The following is an 18,185-nucleotide window of genomic DNA, read 5'->3' on the forward strand; positions in this document are numbered from 1 at the left end:
ATGTATGTTGACTTATACAATTAATATGAAGATTATTGACTTGATAAGAATTTATATAATTCGATCGGATATAAATAGTTTATGTAATCAACAATGCAATCGACGCATAAGAGCAAATACAATGGTTAAGTCTTAAAAAAGCTTCTATATCTTATTTGTCCAAGTTTGGGTAAAATTTTATCTTCAAAATTTTCTATTCATTTTCAATGGTTAAAAAAATCAAATTAAAAAACAAACCTATTTCTGACACAAAAAACCATCCTCAAAATTTTTAATTCATTCCCAATGGTTAAAATAATCAAACTAAAAAAACAAGTATGTTTCTGACACAACAGACTAAAAAATAGGGGCAGAAGAAGAAGAAAGCAGTGTGACTAAGGCTTTTTTTGCAGCAAGTTTGTTCCCTGACATCAGACGTTTGTTTTTCAACCTGAAAAATAGTATTATTGTATCATTTTTTTTAGAGATGTAAAAAAACTTATGTTGATTCCACGGGTTGGTTTAAATAGAAGTTCTAATAATTTTATAGTTTTAAAATTTTTTAAAAATAGTAATAAATTGGATATATACCATGATGTTTTGATTAAATAAAAGATATTATTAAAAGTTAAATAAATATCTATGCAAAAAAGCTTATTAGAAACACACAAGGAATTGTTTACACTCTAACGATGCATTTGGATGTGTTCTTTTATCAATTTTTTTTTAAAAAAATTATTATTATTATTTTTTTAATATCAAATTAAATATCTATTTTTTATAATTTATTTATATTTAAAATATCACATAAATACTTATTTATATCATATATGATATAATCATTTTAATTCAAAATCTTGCTATTAAAGTCCCAACAAAAAATTTAAATCCCAAACAAACACATGTTAAAGTGTGATGGGAAATATGAGAAGCAATAAATCAAATTTCTTGTGCATGCTAACTAGATGTATGTAATCCATGGATGGCGCAGTAATATTCCATGAAGTGGCGGGGTTAGCGTTGTTCCGCCGAGGGAGTTGAAGGGGTTTTGTTGAGGTAAAAAAATAGATATTTTTATCATTTTAAATGGAATTGACAGTAAAAATATGTATGCTTGACTTATACAATTAATATGAAAACTATTGACTTGATAAGAATTTATATAATTCATCGGACATAAATAGTTATATAATCAACAATGCAATCGACGTATACGAGCAAATACAATGGTTAAGTCTTAAAAAAGCTTTTATATCTTATTTGTCCAAGTTTGAGTAAAATTTTATCCTAAAAATCTTCAATTCATTTCCAATGCTTCAAATAATCAAACTAAAAAAACAAAATTGTTTCTGACACAACAGACTAAAAAATAGGGGCAGAAGAAAAAAGCGGCATGGGGAATACTTTTTTATGCAACAAGCTTGTTCCCCCGATGTCAGACGTCTGTTTTTCATACTGGAAAATAGTATTAATGTATCATTTTTTTAGACAGATAAAAAAAGCTTCTGTTGATTCCACGGGTATAAGGGTTGGTTTAGATAGAAGTTCTAATAATTTTATAGTTTTGAAAATTTTAAAAATAGTAATAAATTGGAAATATACTTTTGGTTAAATAAAAGATATTATTAAATATTGTTAAAAGTTAAAAAAATATCTATGCAAAAAAAAAATCTTATTAGAAACAAAAAGAAATTGTTTACACTCTAACGATGCATAGTTTATTTGGATGTGTTCTTTTATCAATTTTTTTTCTGAAATTTTTATTATTCATTAACGTTTTTTTTTTTAAAAATATCAAATTAAATATCTATTTTTTATAATTTATATTATATTAAAAATTAATTTTATATTTAAAATATCAAAAAAATACTTATTTATATTATATTATACAATTATTATAATTCAAAATTCGTTCCAACAAAAACTTTAAATCCCAAACAGGACACATTAAAGTGTGATGGAAAGTATAGGAAAATATCGAATTTCTTGTGCATGCTAGCTAGATGTATGTAGTCCATGGATGACGCAATAAAATTCCATGAAGTAGCGGTGTTAGTATTGTTCCGTCGAGGGGATTGAAGGGATTTTGTTGAGGTAAAATAAATACATATTTTTATAATTTTCAATAGAATTGACAGTCAAAATATGTATGCTTGACTTATACAATTAATATAAAAACTATTGACTTGATAAGAATTTATATAATTCGATCGGACATAAATAGTTTATATAATCAACAATGCAATCGACATATAAGAGCAAATACAATGGTTAAGTCTTACAAAAATTTCTATATCTTATTTGTCCAAGCTCTTTTAAATTACATCCTCGAACTCTTCAATTCATTTTCAATAGTTTAAAACATCAAACTAAATAAAAATAAACATGTTTATCACACAACAGATTATCTTCAAAATCTTCAATTCATTCTCAATGGTTAAAAAAAATCAAATTGAAAAAAAAAATTGTTTGTAACACAATAGACCAACCTAAAAAATCTTCAATTCATTCTCAATGGTTAAAAAAATCAAACTAATAAACAAATTTGTATATGACACAACAGACTATCCTAAAAAATTTCAATTCATTCTCAATGGTAAAAAGATCAAACTAAAAAAATAAATTTGTTTCTGACACAACATGCCAAAAAATTATGAAAAGAAGAAAAAAACAGCCTAGGGAATGTCTCTTCTACAATATGCTTGTTCCCCAGATGATCAGACGCCTGTTTTTTCAATTTGAAAATAGTACTCTAGTATTGTATTATTTTTTTTGACATGTCAAAAAAAAAAAGCTTCTGTTGATAGATAGAAGTTCTAACAATTTTATATTTTCGAAAAATTTTAAAAATAGTATTAAATTTGATATATAATGTGATGTTTTGGTTAAACAAGTGATATTATTAAATATTATTAAAAATTCAAAAAAATATCCATACAAATAAAATTTTAATATGGAAATGACAAAAATAAATACGTCATGTAATGTTAAGTAAATAGTACAATTATTTAAAAAAAAAAGAATAATTTGTTATGTAGGGACCAAAATAAAAAAATTGTATAGTTTGTTGTGAATGGTGGGAGGGAGGGAGTAATATATATATCTAAAAGAAAAATCAATTATAATTAATTAATTAAATTACTATTAAAATACTAATAAAATACAGTCGGGCTAATAATACAAAGTAGAGTTATTGGGCCCGTTTGAATCCAATTCTTTATTTAGGCCCAAATAATGCGATCCCCAATTTACAAGCACAAATTTCAAAATTTCGACTCCATTCGTCGTCGACCAACGCCTATTCGATTCTCTTAACGCTCGTAGCCGAAAGAGAGGAGAAGCAAAGGAAGAACAACAAGGAACGTTCAGAGTAGCGTTTGCTTTAATTCCAATCCACCTTTCGCGTTTGAGGTTGGTTTCGCCGGATTCCTTTTTTTTTTCAATCGTTTATTTGTTTATTTTCGCAATTAGGTTTGTATATTTACCCTGAGATTATTTGCCTTATATTGTTTCAGATGAAAGGAGGAAAGTCGAAAACTGATTCGAGGAAAGCCGATAGCAGGTCTCAGATGTTTTTCTTCTTATTGCGTCTGTTAACCGATTGTGTTTGTTTTCGACTTTTGGAAGTTAATCCGAGGGCATAATTTGTCTGGCAAGCTTAAGATTTTCAAACGGTGTTGATCCATTATTGTGTAGATATATATATAATTTTTTGGAGTGATTGCTATGAATTTCAATCGATTTAGTGTTTGAATCACTTGAACGACTCAGGGCAAGATCTGTTTGCATTATTTTTCTACTCTCTTTGCGTTCAACTTCACATGTTCGTGAAAGTTATTTTTTGGTAATTACCCGTTTGTCATTGCTTACTTTTTGATACTGTTTTAATGTGACTTTTATTTTCCTCTAGAGTTTGACACACAGCTTTTACTGACTTATTTATGGAGTTAGGCATCAATCCTATTTTTATTTAGCTTACCCTTACTGGAGAATTTAACTTTTAGATAATAGTTGGTTTAGGATCTCTTTTTGCCTGCCTGCCTGCCTTCCTTCTTATTCTTTTCATATCTATCTTGTATGTTTTTCATTAGAGGAACAAAATAGAATCAATTGTTTTAGTTTTGTTAGGCTGTTTTGCATTTTATACTTCTATGCCTATTATTGGCCTTAATGTATGAACTTTGAACAAAGCATGTGGTGAATATTCTAGGCTTGCTGTGAAGAAGCAGACAAAGAAGGAGAAAAAAGCCGCAAAGGACCCGAACAAGCCAAAGAGGCCACCAAGTGCTTTCTTTGTTTTCATGTATGCTGACGTTGGCGTTGTTTGTCATCTATTCGTCTTCTTGTTTATTTGTAACGATTCATCAATTTGATTTTGTGGGTTCTAAGCGTTTGATGTTTGCAGGGAGGGGTTCAGGAAGCAATTCAAGGAAAAGCACCCCAGCAACAAATCTGTTGCTGCTGTGAGTAGCCTTCATTTTTATTTGATTTTTCTCTTGAACTAGGTTTAAGATATTGGACATGCTTGTTGGGGTTAATGCAGGTTGGCAAAGCTGGTGGTGAGGAGTGGAAGTCAATGACCGAGGAGGTAAATTTTGTATTATTATATTCTAGAAACCGTGGGAACGTGTTTGGATGTGGCGATGGGAATAGTAAAAATTTGAATGAAATATGTGCTTGATGTGATATAGATAGAATATTTTTTAATGAAAAATAAATTTTTGATGTAAAATAGAAAATGAAAAATAGATGTTTGCTGTAATGTTTTTCCGAGGGAAGAAAGGAAAATTGGAGCCAACCCTCCATTCATAGATACCTTAAGCTTCTGGGTTAGGAAATCTATTCCACTTTATATATATATATATTAAAGTCATCTAATGAAATGAGTTTTGTGGTAAATAGGACAAAGCTCCCTTTGTGGAAACGGCAGAGAAGCGCAAGGCAGAGTATGAACGCAAGATGGAGGCATACAACAGAAAATTGGTAATAATCGACAGCTCCTATTTTTACAGAATAAGTGAATTTTCATAGTCATCTTATCTTTCAATTGCCGGATTCTGATAGGCTGGAGACGATGGTGATGAGGAGTCTGACAAGTCGAAATCAGAGGTTAATGATGAGGACGATGATGGAAGCAGTGGGGTGAGTTGATTTACGCCCCCACTTAATTCTATACCTTGTAGTAATGCTTGTGATCGATCATCTTTGTGACAACTCTTCTTTCCCATTTCGATGCAGGAGGAAGACGATGATTAGACACACCACCCTGCACCTGGAGATGGTTATCTGCTGCAATACTTGATGACATTATATTTTATAGCTTTTCTCGAGTTTGACATTGTATATCGTATCCTATGCTTTATTTACCTGGGAACTTATTTTGTAATATGGGATTTAGCTTTTATACCTCTTGTCAAAACTATGAATAACTTCTGATGCATCAAGATTTAGCTTTTTCTGATATACAATAGCTCGACCCGAGCGTTGAACTCCTTTAGTACCGTTGCTTTTTATTCGATGTCCTGCCGAAAGTTTCCGTCCGGAGGGGGGATTGCATTGCTTGAAGGTATATATATATATATATATATATGTGTGTATGTGTACATATGTATGTATTGTGTGGTAAGCTTTATGATCTCACAATGTGCATTACTTGGTATCTGAAATTTCATTGACTGGGTGACAATTAGGTAAGAATTCAAACAAGTCGTTTCTAAATGCTGAAAATGAGTGGTGTTATCATCTTCTTCATAATCATCATTTTCTTGCTTTACTTTAGTTACTTGTAATCTTCTTTTCTTCCATTGGTCAATAACTTGATTCATTTTTGCATTCATCACATGAAAATTGAGGGTGGGAGGTTCCCTTTATCCTCCCCCCCCCCCTGTTTTTGTTTTTTCTTTTCTTTTTTCCATTTTAATTTAATTGAATGAATCACGTAACATTTTCAGAAAGGCCCTCTCTCTCTCTCTCTCTCTCTCTCTCTCTCTCTCTCTCTCTCTCTCTCTCTCTCTCTATGTTGGACCAATGCTTTAGCACCAAAAGTAGGTATGTGTATTCTATTGGGCCCATATTTGCCACATTGGATAGTGGGCCTTCTAATTATTCTGTGTACGGCCCAATACACCAATAACTATAACATATAGTATATGTATCTGTAACAGCGTAGATATTTTTAAATTTCAGAAACGTGTTCAATAAATTCAATTTTTAAAAACAATCCATCTCTACCGTACACGTGTCGCCTGACGCAAACCAGCCCTTGATTTTGTCTTATTTATTACCGAAGCTGTTATCGGTTGTACTTGTATCCCTCCTGCAGTAAAGAAAAAAAAAGAAAAACCAATAAAAAGTAAATAAACCAAAAGAATAAATAAATAAATAAAGGGGCCAATTTATAATTTAAAGAAAAAGAACAAAGGGTCCTTTTCCTTTCTTCTCCTCCTCCTTCATCTTCCTTGTTGTCGCTGTTCTTCTTCCCCTTCTTCCCTTTGCCTCCAATCCAATCCAACCCTGCGAGACGTAATCGAGCAGAGTGCAGTTGAGTTCTGCAACAACAGGAAGGAGCAATTGCGGCGGGGACCATGAAGCCTAAGAAGAGGAAGGGTCGTCCCCCCAAAAGCCCAATCCCCAACCCTAATTATTCCGACAACGACGACGACGACCGCAAGGAGAAGAAGCTCAAATTGGTCGTCCGCCTCCCTCAAGTCGATCACAGTAGCAGGCCTTCCGCCTCCCCTTCCGACTCGGAGGATAACCAGATAAATGCGAAGAAGCGCAAGATCAATGCCGTTGATGCCGGATCTGACGACTCTGCTTCCCCTCAGGTCTCCTCTTTCGCTATCCCCCGCCTAATTTTGCATCGATTCTCATAAATCCTACTCGACTTTTTCCTTCTCTTTTCATTTCAAATGGAATTCAACCGAATCGAAACTTCGCTGTCCGTTACCCAATTTTTGGCAATTTTCCCCCCTTTTGTGTGAAAGTTTGGAAACTCTTTATGGTGATGTGATTTGAAGAGCTTCTGGGTTTTCGCGCGGAAAAAGAAATTTATTTACTTTTCGTGTTTGGGGGTAAATCCTCGGACTTGTGAAGGATCTGGATTGGATAGGAGCGGTGGTGTGACTTGACTCAGTCAACTCCATATCTATATGATGATTATGTTCAAGCAATAAAATAGGACTATTTCTTTCTTAACATTCTTGGCCCGTAATAGATCTTCTTCGGTTTTGCATCATCATAAATTAGTTTACGCCTCTCCAGTCTTTACATTCTTTGGTTGTACTTGTTTCTTCCTATGGATCTGTGTTTCTATCATTTCTGGTGGAGCCACATATAGTTTTTTAATTATTTGGAAAGTGTTGCTGCTTGCCTTGAGAAAGCCTCAGATTTGTCCTTTATGCGAGTCGATAAATTATTCTTGCTGCAGTAGCAGTTGTTGATTTTGTTCATTAACTCCTGCTGTTTAACTGGGGCCTGTCTTCATTCTTTGATGTGTTTATATATTTTTATGCAGTTTTTGAGTGAACAGTTTTTATTTGGTGTTATTATTAGTAATGGTTATTGATGTATTGCAGGAGAAAATTGCTTCGAAAGCGACGGGTACACCTCTTCTACATGGTTCAACATCACACCCCTTAACTGAAGAAGACTTGTACTCTTTGATGGGGTTATATCCAGTTTGATCTGATTTTGGGTGTTTTTCAATTAATTTTTGTGTTGGCAGGGGAGACTGGTCCCACAACACCTTTGCCAGACAAAAAGTTGCTGGTCTTCATTCTTGACAGGCTTCAAAAGTATGTGTTTTCTTGTCCACCTCTTCCGGCTTAATTTTATTTTAAATTATATATATAATTTATAGAAATGATTCCTTGTTGGACTGTTGTTCTATTTTTGGGTGTTGTGGAGTTTGATTGTTGTTGTGTATTTGGTTTTTGTATGTATGTTGGTGCAGGAAGGACACTCATGGAGTATTTTCTCAGCCTGTGGATCTCAATGAGGTGATCCCATAATCCTTGTTTGGTGATGATGATGATGGAATATTTCTTTTTATTATCGACAGTGGTTGTACGGCTGATTTGCTTTCAGCTCCCTGATTATTTAGATTATGTGGAGAAACCTATGGATTTTGGGACTATAAGGAAGAATATTGATGGCAGAGCTTATAAATGCTTGGAAGAATTGGAGGTTGGTTTATTTGTTTCTGTCTCTCGTTCGATTCTGGTTGAATGATTGAAAATGACTTATGGAACCTCAGGCGTGTGTATGTGTGTCGGAAATTCTGTTCTCTTCATCGTGTGTATATATATTTATTGCTGATGACTTGAAGGGATGGTGTAATATGGATTAGGTTTTAATCATTTGAAATTATGACACGACCATGGCGGTAACTCATTAACTGTGATAAACATCCGGTCGAATCAGTCTTTATAGTGTTTTACGTATTGTTGAGTTTGAAGTTTTTCGTGTGGATTCTTACATTTTTCTTCCCTATCTGTCCAGGCTGATGTGGATTTACTTTGTTCGAATGCCATGACATACAATGCTGCAAACACCGTCTTCTATAGGCAGGTCTGCGCGCAGAATAGTCATCCCTGCTCTCTTTCCTTGTTTTTGTCTTCTCTTTGTAACACCAGCTTCCATTAGGCACGATCCATTCAAGAACTTGCAAAGAAAGATTTCGAAAATCTGAAGAATGAAGGCAAAAATGGCGAACCACAGCTCAAAGTTGTCCGGAGAGGCAGACCCCCGAGCAACAAAAACTCAAAGAAACCAGAAAGCTCCCCAGCAAACAGTATTCGCCCTGAGCTTTCATCGGATGTAACTCCTCCCGTTGGAGAAGACAAAGCCACTGGTTCTGGTTCGAACACTTATAACCTAAGAAAAGCACCGGCAGTAAATAGGTTTCGATCAGGCGATCATTACTTCTTCCCTTATCAGTCAAGAAATGGCGAGAACAACTCTCAAAACTCAGGTGGCTGGAACGACGAATTTCCAGGTGGGATTTGTAAAATCCTCACTGATCTCGTTAACCTTACAGATTCTTTTCACTGATGCTTTGTTCATAACTTGCAGCTTCCATTTTAAGGGCTGATATGAAATACGGTAAAAAACAGTTCACGGTGGATGAAACTAAGCGTGATACGTACACGCCTGTACACACCACACCTGCCATTAATTCATCCATTCTTGCTATCTCTTCCGGAGATGCGCCTAGATTAGTGCCCGTAAGTATCCTAAGAAACTACAATATTAAGTTGCATTTTAACTTCATTACACTCTACCCTTTCAAACTTACAGGTCGGTCTTCAAGATCCCCTTTCTTACGCAAGAAGCCTGGCTAGATATGGAGCGGGACTTGGACCCGTAGCTTGGAAAATTGTATCGAAGAAACTAGAGCAAATCTTACCTCCTGGCGTACAATTCGGTCCTGGATGGGTGGGCGACGATCCAGCACCTTCGCAGCCATTTTCATTTTCGTCAAACAGCTCTGCTGGCGATGGCAATGGTAATCAAAACAAGCCTGTGACGCCCTCGACTTCTGATTTAAGCTCAGCTGTTGTTGCACATGGTCTCGCCATGGAAGGAATGACAGAAGCTGCAGGGAAACTCAAAAGCCAGCATGATCCAAGTTCTTCGTGGAGAACCACGGCTCCATTCTCGATTCAGCAGAAACCTGCAGTGCCTCAGCGAAACGGTTTCACATCTACTTCTGCCATGGCAACAGCTCAAGATTCCGAACCACTCCTCATATCAAGAAAGGATCAGCACAACCCTTGTTCGTCTTCGAGCCAGAGCCATCATCAATATCATTCGAACCCTCAGCGCCACGAGCAGAATTATTCTTGCGAGTTTGGAAATTCGAAAGAAAGAGTAGTCGGTGGATATAACAACAACAACGATGACGACAACGACGATGACGGAATGATTCGAATGCAAGAAAGAGGAAAATCAGCAGCAGAATGCAATGGTGAAGATTATTCAGCAGGAGCTATAGGAGGCTTACATTGGAATCTACTATTGCTGCAACAGCAACAACAACAACAGCAGCAATGGGGCGGCGGCAATGGCAGTGGCAGTAGCGCCGGCGGCGGCGCTAACATTTCTTCTTTGCCGGAGAACATGAATATTATCGGAATTCCGGTTGCAGCAGGCGGCGGCGGCGGCGGAGGAGCGTCGCCATCATCTCACCAGCCAGATTTAGCATTGCAGCTCTAGAAAAATATGGAAATTAAGGTCAGAAAGATACACTTACTTACTGACTACATACTGCATTATAGCATGATTATTATTAATAGTAGCAGTAAATCATTTTTAAAAAAATAATCTTTTTGTAACCCAAAAATTTGTAGCATCATCCACAGGAATGAGGTTATTGTTTTAACTCTCTAGGATTTATTAAAAAAGAAAAAAAAGGCATTCTTGATTGGGGTATTTATGTATGAATGTTATTTAGGTTGGGAAATTATCTCTTTCTAATTGAAATTATATCACATTGAACTATGAGTCTGGTCAGTTAGGTGATTTTATTTCATTTTTTTGGTTTTAATTTTTGAAAAATTAGTAAGTTGAATCTTATGTTTTTTTGCTTTTGGCTTATGGTAATTTAACAATTAGTATATTATAGTATAAAATATTATTGCTTTAGGTTTGTTTCTTTTTCACTCCAAACTCTAAATTTTTATTATTTGAATTTTCTTTGTTTTTTCACAAAATATTTCATCAATCATTATTTTAACATCAAATGAAAACGGTAGCTCAACCTAAATCATTCTAGATTGCTTTCTTCTTGGTTCTATATATACGTGTATATATATATATATATTCCTTATTGGGGGCTAATATTTTTATAAAATGAAGCAAGTACTTTAGATTAATTTGGAAATAGCAAATCGAATATTAAAATTTCTATTTGTATTTGATTCATATTTAAATCAAATTAAATATTTTTATTCGAATTATAAAGAATACGAATGTAAAAATTTCGAAGCAAATAGTGAATCGAACAAAATTATTCGATTAATTTACAACCTTATTTAGAATATATTGGTAAAATTCAAATTAATAGGAGTATTTGTATCGGTCGCCTCTTACTCCGCTATATTTTCACCGCCTCTATTCAGGCTATTATTTATGGCTATTTTTGTTTGTTCTTCTATTATATATATATATATATATATTTTATAATGTTGCTTCAAGATGAATAAAAAATAATAGTATCATCTTGAAAGAAATAAATTGGTATTTTATGCCGTCTCCACCACTGTCATTTGAGTTTATTGAGTTTGTTTTGTATTGCAATATTTTATTTTGATGATTAATAAGACAATTCCTAAGGCCGCCGCCACCCTCATCGTCTCCTCCTCCTTTTGCTACACTATCTCGCCCAACTTCACCAGAAGCTCATCATCATCTTAATCTTGAAAAATCATTTTTTAGCACTAGATTCGTCACGATTTGTATCATTTGAAAAAAATAGTAGTGTAAAGACCTCTATGGCATTGACTATTAGTGTAGATTGGATTTGGAATTGATAATACTATTAAATTTAAATTATTTGATATGATATAAATAAATAGATATTCTCTTCGTCTCACTTCAAAATACTATTTTTATCATTTTCGTTTGTCTCATCTCGAAGTATTAATTTTTTTATTTTAAATTAAATAATTATACACGATTTAAATTAATTACAAACATATCATTACACATATAATTATTTTATATATAAAGTCAAAGGCAAAAAAGTAAATTATTTTTACATATTTTCACTAACTAATATAAAATACTATTATTTTTTGATTTATTACAAAACTCCAAAACAACCATTTGATTTGATTTTTTTTTTCAAAAAATACTTCTTTCATCCACCAAAATTATATTATTATTATTATTCTTTTTTTTTTTCACCGAATTTGTGCACAATAAACAACTTTATTCATCTATGATTTTATTATTCTTACTTAAACAAATAATAATCAATTTGTCACTATTTTCCTATCAATTATTTAATACTTTTTTATTTTTTATTTTTTTATAATAGTCTGTTTTATTATTTACCTACTCAATTTTAATATTTAAAAGTATTATTTCTTAATTATGTGTCAAATCAAAACTACATAATTTTACAAGAGGGAGTAATAAATAACATAAACCAAAATCTAACAAACAAACACATAATATAGGGTATGTTTGTTAGTTTATTTTTTTAAAAAATAAAAATATTATGAATTATCCCGGAGTTTTCAATAAAATACTATTATTTCTATTATATAACTTCATCTCAAAATATTAATTAAATTAAAACTCAAATCACCTTCACAATTTGTTAAAACCAAACAAATTATTGTATGCTTAGCTTTTGAATATTTCTTAAAGTTTGATTTTATTATTTTGTTTGTTTGAAAAATAATTTTAAGGTAACAATAATAGTTTAGTTGTACAATAAAAAGAAATAAAAATTGAAAACATGCTAATTTGTAATATAATACTGTGATTTTATTTTATTTTTTCTAAAACATTAGTCAAACAAAGAATGTTCTTATTTTCGATTTTTAAAATATATTTTTTATGTTAAATATAAAATATCGTACAAATAAAAAAATAATATTTTGCATTAAATTTTTAATTTTTTATATGAATAAAATATCTATTATATATATTAGGTTAATATATATATATTGCTTTTTTTTTTTTAATACTATTCAAAAATAGATTGGATACATTTTTGTTTTATTTATTTAATAATTATTATTACCAAACTTCAAACTTCCATTCAAACAAATCCTCCAATTCTTATTTAAAATTTCAAATATGAAATTTGTCTGACAATTTTTTATTTTTTATTTTTAAAAAGTTTGCATAGTCAAATAAAATAATGAGAGTTGTTTCTTTTTAGTTTTTTGTAATAAAATATCAAAATAATTTTCCAAACATTATATGGTTTAAATAAACAAACAAACCTGTTTAGAAAGAGAAGAACTAAAAGAGTTGTTTGTTTGTGTTTTTGTTACCATTTTCGATTCAAATCAATAATATTCACCGTATCTTTAAAAAATATAATATTTTTATTTATACAAAATATTATATCAAAATATTATTTAAACAAAAATTTTAATTAATATTTTATTTCAAATTAATTTCAAATAACAACAAAAACAAACCCATTGATTTGAATTTAAAATTTTGCTTAAAATAATATTTTAATATATAGTTTACCATAAAAATTACTCGTACAATATTCATATTCTACCATATTTATAAATTAAAAAATAATTTATTATAATTTTTTCTGTATCAAAAACCAAACCAAACATTGCACATTATGAATAGAGAAAGTATATTTTTATTAAAAATAACAAAAATTAAATAATATTGATTTGTATATAAAATTAACACACAAAAATAAAATCTTTAAATAAGTGAACAGTGGAATAAAATTCCTTTACTAAATAAACTCACTTCCCTTATAAAATAAGAGCCGAATAAAATTCTTGGATTCCCCAATTAAAGCCGAGCCCCGCAGAAATAAAAAAGTTATAAAGTGACCCCAAAATCTAATTCAGAAAATAATAGATTGACCCACAAATAAAATAATCCCTCACACAAATCCCCATGTGGAAGCAAGCAAGTGTTTAGTGTGAACGCCACCTTTTCCAAATCCAGTCCGCCATTAATAAGACGATTGTTTTTCAAGAAAAATTAACCAAAAATGGAGCATCATTACCGATAATCGATTTTCTTGATATCATCACCATTAGTGTTTATCACTTACTTACCTACCTACTTACCCCAAAACCACGAAGGAAGGCGAATGGATTGCGAATGAATGAGTCAGTGAGTAATCAATCGATTGATTATTAGCCGAATCCAAATCCAAGAGTGAGTGAGTGAAATGCGGTTGAAGATGCTACTAGCTATTGCTAGCTGTGAATGAGAGCGACGCGCAAATGCTTTTAATTGCTCTGCTTTCCCCTCCCGAGGCCCACAGATTACACGCACTCAACAGCTCATGAGAAGGAAAAAGATTTCAAATTCGCGACCAGCAACGGAGAACAACCAGGTACCAATTACCGTTACGTTGCCGTGGATTCACCAAATAAAAACAAAAATCGGTGATGTTCTTGTGAGTTGAGGATTTCTCAATGTTTTAGGGTTTGGGGATTTTTTGTATAATTTTTTCTCGTTCTTAGAATGACGCGCTTTTTTTTTCAGCATTTGTACACTGCACAGAGTTAAGAGTTATTTGTGTGTATGTACATATATATATATACACATTGCTTTTACGTTTTTGTGATTGTATTGATTTTTTGAATTCAGATCTGTGGGTGGAGTTGCGTGTTGGATTGACTGTTGGATTGTTGGTTTAACAAGGAATTGTTTCATTGCTGTCTGGAGTGAGGGAGAAGGAATGCTTAACTGTTGGCTCGTTTAGCAGTTGAATCTCTGTTTTGTTGTTGTTGTATTTATCGTGATCGATTCTTTGTTCTTGTAATTTGTAAAGTATGTGTTGGATTTGGGATTGTTGAGTTGAATTTGGTAGGGGTTTGATTTGGAGATCAAAGTTTTTGGGGTTGAAATAAATTCTTTGAAGAGGAAGGTAAGGGTTAAGACATGGCTTGCTGTTTTCGATTGCGGAGGAAGGATGTTCGGGATTGCGACGAAGATATTGATCCAAGATCCAGTCATGTTTCAGGTCCCTTTTCGATTTTACCTATGTTTGATGGCTCCTATCGATGATATTTGTGTTTTTATTTGATTTTTTGATCGAATGTGTCAGACGGTAGGAAGCCAAAGTCGAATGCAAATAAGAAATCGAATGCAAGTAAGAGAGGTAAGTGATGAGTAAGGAAAATATTCAATCCTTTTGATCTCCGGCGACGTGTTTAATCTCTGTTTTTCATTTTACTTCATTTTTGGTTATGTAGCAAAGCTGAGGAAGGGAGGGTCGGAGAGGGCGGAAAGAAATTCGCCGAAGGGGAAGATTGCGCAAAGCTTCACATTCAAGGAACTTGCGACGGTAACGCAGAATTTCAAGGAGGCTAATCTCATCGGCGAAGGTGGTTTTGGTAGCGTTTACAGAGGTCGACTCGGATCCGGATTGGTGAACACTACATTTCATCAAAAAAATCAGAGATTATATATATATATATATCTGCCCTTTAAATTTGATTTATGATGTAGATTATCGATTGCCTTTCCGATCAGGTTGTTGCGGTGAAACAGCTGAATCTCGAGGGACATCAAGGGCATCAAGAATTCATAATGGAGGTTCTTATGCTGAGTTTGCTGCACCATCCTAACCTTGTCCCGTTCGTTGGTTATTGCGCCGAGGGAGATCAGAGGCTCCTCGTTTACGAGTATATGCCGATGGGCAGCTTGGAGAATCATCTATTCGGTAATCTCTCGTCAAATTTGTTGAACCTAACTACTACGATGTTCATATTTTCTCTTTGATTACTCTATTTAAGCAAATATCATTAGAAATTAAACGGCGACATCTTTGTAGAAGGGATTGAAAAATCAATCCGAGCAATTTTTCTTTTTCCTTTCAGATTTGGGGTCGAACAAGAAGGCATTGAGTTGGAGCACGCGGCTGAAGATTGCTGCCGGCGCTGCCCGAGGCCTCGAACATCTTCACTGCAAAGCAAATCCCCCGGTCATTTACCGCGATCTCAAGTCTTCGAACATTTTGCTAGACAACGACTTCAATGTGAAGCTGTCTGATTTCGGGCTCGCCAAGTTAGGACCTGTTGGGGACAACACTCATGTCTCGACCCGAGTGATGGGAACTTACGGATACTGCGCTCCCGAATACGCCATGAGCGGCAAACTGACCCTCAAGTCCGACATCTACAGCTTTGGCGTGGTTCTGTTGGAGCTGATCACCGGACGCCAAGCCATTGACACCAGTAAGGCACCGGGAGAGCAGAATCTCGTCGCATGGGTACGTTCTATGTGAATCCAAAATTAAAATGACATTTTTAGAAAATGGGGTCGAATCTTTTGCTTCTTCTTGGGTAGTTATATTTTGAAATTGAAATTTGGAATCAAAATGACATTTCTAGAAAATGGGGTCAAATCTTGAGCTTCTTTCTCGCGTAGTTATATTTTGAAATTGAAATTTGGAATCAAAATGACATTTCTAGAAAATGGGTTCGAATCTTGAGCTTCTTCTAGAAAATGTGGTTGAATCTTGAGCTTCTTCTCGCTTAGTTATGTTTCGAAATTGAAATTTGGAATCAAAATGACATTGCTAGAAAATGGGGTCTAATCTTGAGCTTCTTCCCGCGTAGTTATATTTCAAAATTGAAATTTGGAATCAAAATGACATTGCTAGAAAATGTGGTCGAATCTTGAGCTTCTTCTAGAAAATGTGGTTGAATCTTGAGCTTCTTTATGTTTCGAAATTGAAATTTGGAATCAAAATGGCATTGCTAGAAAATGGGGTCTAATCTTGAGCTTCTCCCCGCATAGTTATATTTCGAAATTGAAATTTGGAATCAAAATGACATTTCTAGAAAATGTGGTCGAATCTTGAGCTTCTTCTTGCGTGGTTATATTTCAAAATTGAAATTTGGAATCAAAATGACAGTTCTAGAAAATGTGGTCGAATCTCGAGCTTCTTTCTCGCGTTCTAATGTTTCGAAATTGAAATTTTGGTTGCAGTCGCGTCCTTTTCTGAAGGACCGTAGGAAGTTTGTCCAGATGTTGGATCCTCGGCTGGAAGGACACTACTCGGTGCGGAGTCTGCACCACGCGATTGCGATAGCGGCGATGTGTCTTCAGGAACAGGCGAGCTTCCGTCCCATGATCAGCGACGTCGTCATGGCGCTTGAATACTTGGCTTCACAGGCGGAGGAGTCTCAGGACCACCACAGGAGAAGATCTCACTCGCGGACGTCGTCGTCACAGACCCATCTCGACGTCGAAATCGACGGTAATTGAAGCTTGCAAATTGATTACTCATGGAGCTGTCGATCAGATGCTGCTGCTGATACTTCTATTTTGTACAAAGGAGAGATTTCCATATACATTTCAAGAATCGGGTAAGGTAAGCCTTTGAAAGTTTTTACTGTCGAACAAATTTTCTTGGGTCCTTTGAAATTGCACACTTTTTTTTTTTTTTTTGGTTTTTGAAGATATACATAACATAGGTAATCTTTTTTTTTTTTTTTTTTATTATTATTATTATTATTATTATTATTTTTTAAGCACATTCGTTTCTTCGATTGTTTTTTGGCGACGTTAAATATTCTGGCTTTTCTTTTATTGAGTACATGCATCGCATTATTATTATTTAAATCTTATATATATTTATTTTATTCCCATACCTCTATTTCTAATACGGTTACTTTTTTGTCATGTAAGTGATTTTTTTTCTTTTTTTTTTTTCTTTTCTTTTTTTCTTTTAGTCCTAAGGCACCAAAGATGTCATCAAAGTGATTTGCTGGAGAATACGTGTTCGCCAGGTTAGTTAGTGATACTTGGCGAACATATCGATTTTAATTTTAATTTTTTTTATTTTTTTGAAAAAGAAAATAAATAAATTTTCTATTTTTTTTTAAATTTATGTGTCGGCCAGATGTCGGTTTCTCTGGCGCTGGAGAACTAAAATGTAAAATTTTTTTAGAAACTAATTTACGATAAATTACAATTACTTGACTAAAATTGATAAATAGGCTAATTAGAAGACTAAAAAAATAATTTACCTTCTCTATTACTCAATCACAGACACGAGTTTTCTTTTATTGTTGGTCTTACCTCATTCACATATGAGTTATTATTCTTTTTCATCACTTGTACTCAAATTATACACAGTTATACATATTCTGCATCATCAAAACTTATATTCATTTTTGGGTTCCCACATCATTAAAAAAAAAAAAAAAAATTTATATCAATTTGATTGAGTATATATTTTGATAAAAATTAGTAAAAAGAAAAAAAATAGAATAGAAAAGTACAAAAAATAGCATATTTACTTAACAAAAAATAAAAATAAATATTTTTATGACAACTAAAAAAATAATAAGTATAAATTTGAATGTTAAAAAAGTATATAAGATATTTACATGTAAAACATATTATATGTTATAATAATATCTATGCTATTTATCTATTGCATGCGCTACATTTAATTAGAATACCAACTTTAGGCTTAAAATAGAATTCAAATTATGCATGCATAAGAAGAAAATAGTACT

General features: G+C 33.0%; 3 protein-coding genes across 5 annotated transcripts; all 3 read left to right on the plus strand.

Moving 5' to 3' along the window:
• Window positions 1-3,235: 3,235 nt before the first annotated feature.
• On the plus strand, window positions 3,236-5,476 carry LOC127256990 (HMG1/2-like protein). The gene is made up of 8 exons (XM_051283237.1): window positions 3,236-3,390; window positions 3,495-3,541; window positions 4,190-4,282; window positions 4,385-4,442; window positions 4,523-4,567; window positions 4,882-4,962; window positions 5,044-5,121; window positions 5,218-5,476. The coding sequence occupies exons 2-8, from the start codon at window positions 3,495-3,497 to the stop codon at window positions 5,233-5,235; spliced, it is 420 nt and encodes a 139-aa protein (XP_051139194.1). The 5' UTR covers window positions 3,236-3,390; the 3' UTR covers window positions 5,236-5,476.
• An 898-nt stretch (window positions 5,477-6,374) lies between these two features.
• LOC127256986 (uncharacterized) lies at window positions 6,375-10,413 on the plus strand. Of its 2 annotated transcripts, none has more exons than XM_051283230.1 (9): window positions 6,375-6,806; window positions 7,557-7,599; window positions 7,706-7,775; window positions 7,934-7,979; window positions 8,068-8,166; window positions 8,482-8,550; window positions 8,626-8,977; window positions 9,055-9,206; window positions 9,280-10,413. In XM_051283230.1, the coding sequence occupies exons 1-9, from the start codon at window positions 6,564-6,566 to the stop codon at window positions 10,195-10,197; spliced, it is 1,992 nt and encodes a 663-aa protein (XP_051139187.1). In that variant the 5' UTR covers window positions 6,375-6,563; the 3' UTR covers window positions 10,198-10,413. The 2 variants fall into 2 exon arrangements, with proteins under 2 accessions (XP_051139187.1, XP_051139188.1); XM_051283231.1 differs by having other exon boundaries at window positions 7,557-7,581.
• A 3,243-nt stretch (window positions 10,414-13,656) lies between these two features.
• LOC127256988 (probable serine/threonine-protein kinase PBL21) lies at window positions 13,657-17,038 on the plus strand. Of its 2 annotated transcripts, none has more exons than XM_051283235.1 (7): window positions 13,657-14,104; window positions 14,299-14,674; window positions 14,759-14,812; window positions 14,907-15,082; window positions 15,187-15,376; window positions 15,534-15,925; window positions 16,648-17,038. In XM_051283235.1, exons 2-7 carry the CDS (start codon window positions 14,593-14,595, stop codon window positions 16,924-16,926), a joined length of 1,173 nt encoding a protein of 390 aa, XP_051139192.1. In that variant the 5' UTR covers window positions 13,657-14,104; window positions 14,299-14,592; the 3' UTR covers window positions 16,927-17,038. The 2 variants fall into 2 exon arrangements, with proteins under 2 accessions (XP_051139192.1, XP_051139191.1); XM_051283234.1 differs by having other exon boundaries at window positions 13,657-14,041.
• The last annotated feature ends 1,147 nt before the right edge of the window (window positions 17,039-18,185 follow it).

The sequence above is a fragment of the Andrographis paniculata genome, unplaced genomic scaffold, assembly GCF_009805555.1.
Source record: "Andrographis paniculata isolate CXL003 unplaced genomic scaffold, ASM980555v1 Contig57END, whole genome shotgun sequence".
NCBI classification, from domain to species: domain Eukaryota; kingdom Viridiplantae; phylum Streptophyta; class Magnoliopsida; order Lamiales; family Acanthaceae; genus Andrographis; species Andrographis paniculata.

What these genes read in the sequence shown, in the direction of transcription:
- LOC127256988 (XM_051283235.1), top strand. Translation starts at nt 14,593, where the DNA reads ATGGCTTGCTGTTTTCGATTGCGGAGGAAGGATGTTCGGGATTGCGAC. An exon ending in ATCGAATGCAAGTAAGAGAG is followed by an intron (nt 14,813 to 14,906) that starts GTAAGTGATGAG and finishes TTGGTTATGTAG; the next exon opens with CAAAGCTGAGGAAGGGAGGG. An exon ending in GTCGACTCGGATCCGGATTG is followed by an intron (nt 15,083 to 15,186) that starts GTGAACACTACA and finishes CTTTCCGATCAG; the next exon opens with GTTGTTGCGGTGAAACAGCT.
- LOC127256986 (XM_051283230.1), top strand. Translation starts at nt 6,564, where the DNA reads ATGAAGCCTAAGAAGAGGAAGGGTCGTCCCCCCAAAAGCCCAATCCCC. An exon ending in GGGTACACCTCTTCTACATG is followed by an intron (nt 7,600 to 7,705) that starts GTTCAACATCAC and finishes TTGTGTTGGCAG; the next exon opens with GGGAGACTGGTCCCACAACA. An exon ending in ATGCGCCTAGATTAGTGCCC is followed by an intron (nt 9,207 to 9,279) that starts GTAAGTATCCTA and finishes TCAAACTTACAG; the next exon opens with GTCGGTCTTCAAGATCCCCT.
- LOC127256990 (XM_051283237.1), top strand. Translation starts at nt 3,495, where the DNA reads ATGAAAGGAGGAAAGTCGAAAACTGATTCGAGGAAAGCCGATAGCAG. An exon ending in AGTGCTTTCTTTGTTTTCAT is followed by an intron (nt 4,283 to 4,384) that starts GTATGCTGACGT and finishes TGATGTTTGCAG; the next exon opens with GGAGGGGTTCAGGAAGCAAT. An exon ending in GGAAGTCAATGACCGAGGAG is followed by an intron (nt 4,568 to 4,881) that starts GTAAATTTTGTA and finishes TGTGGTAAATAG; the next exon opens with GACAAAGCTCCCTTTGTGGA.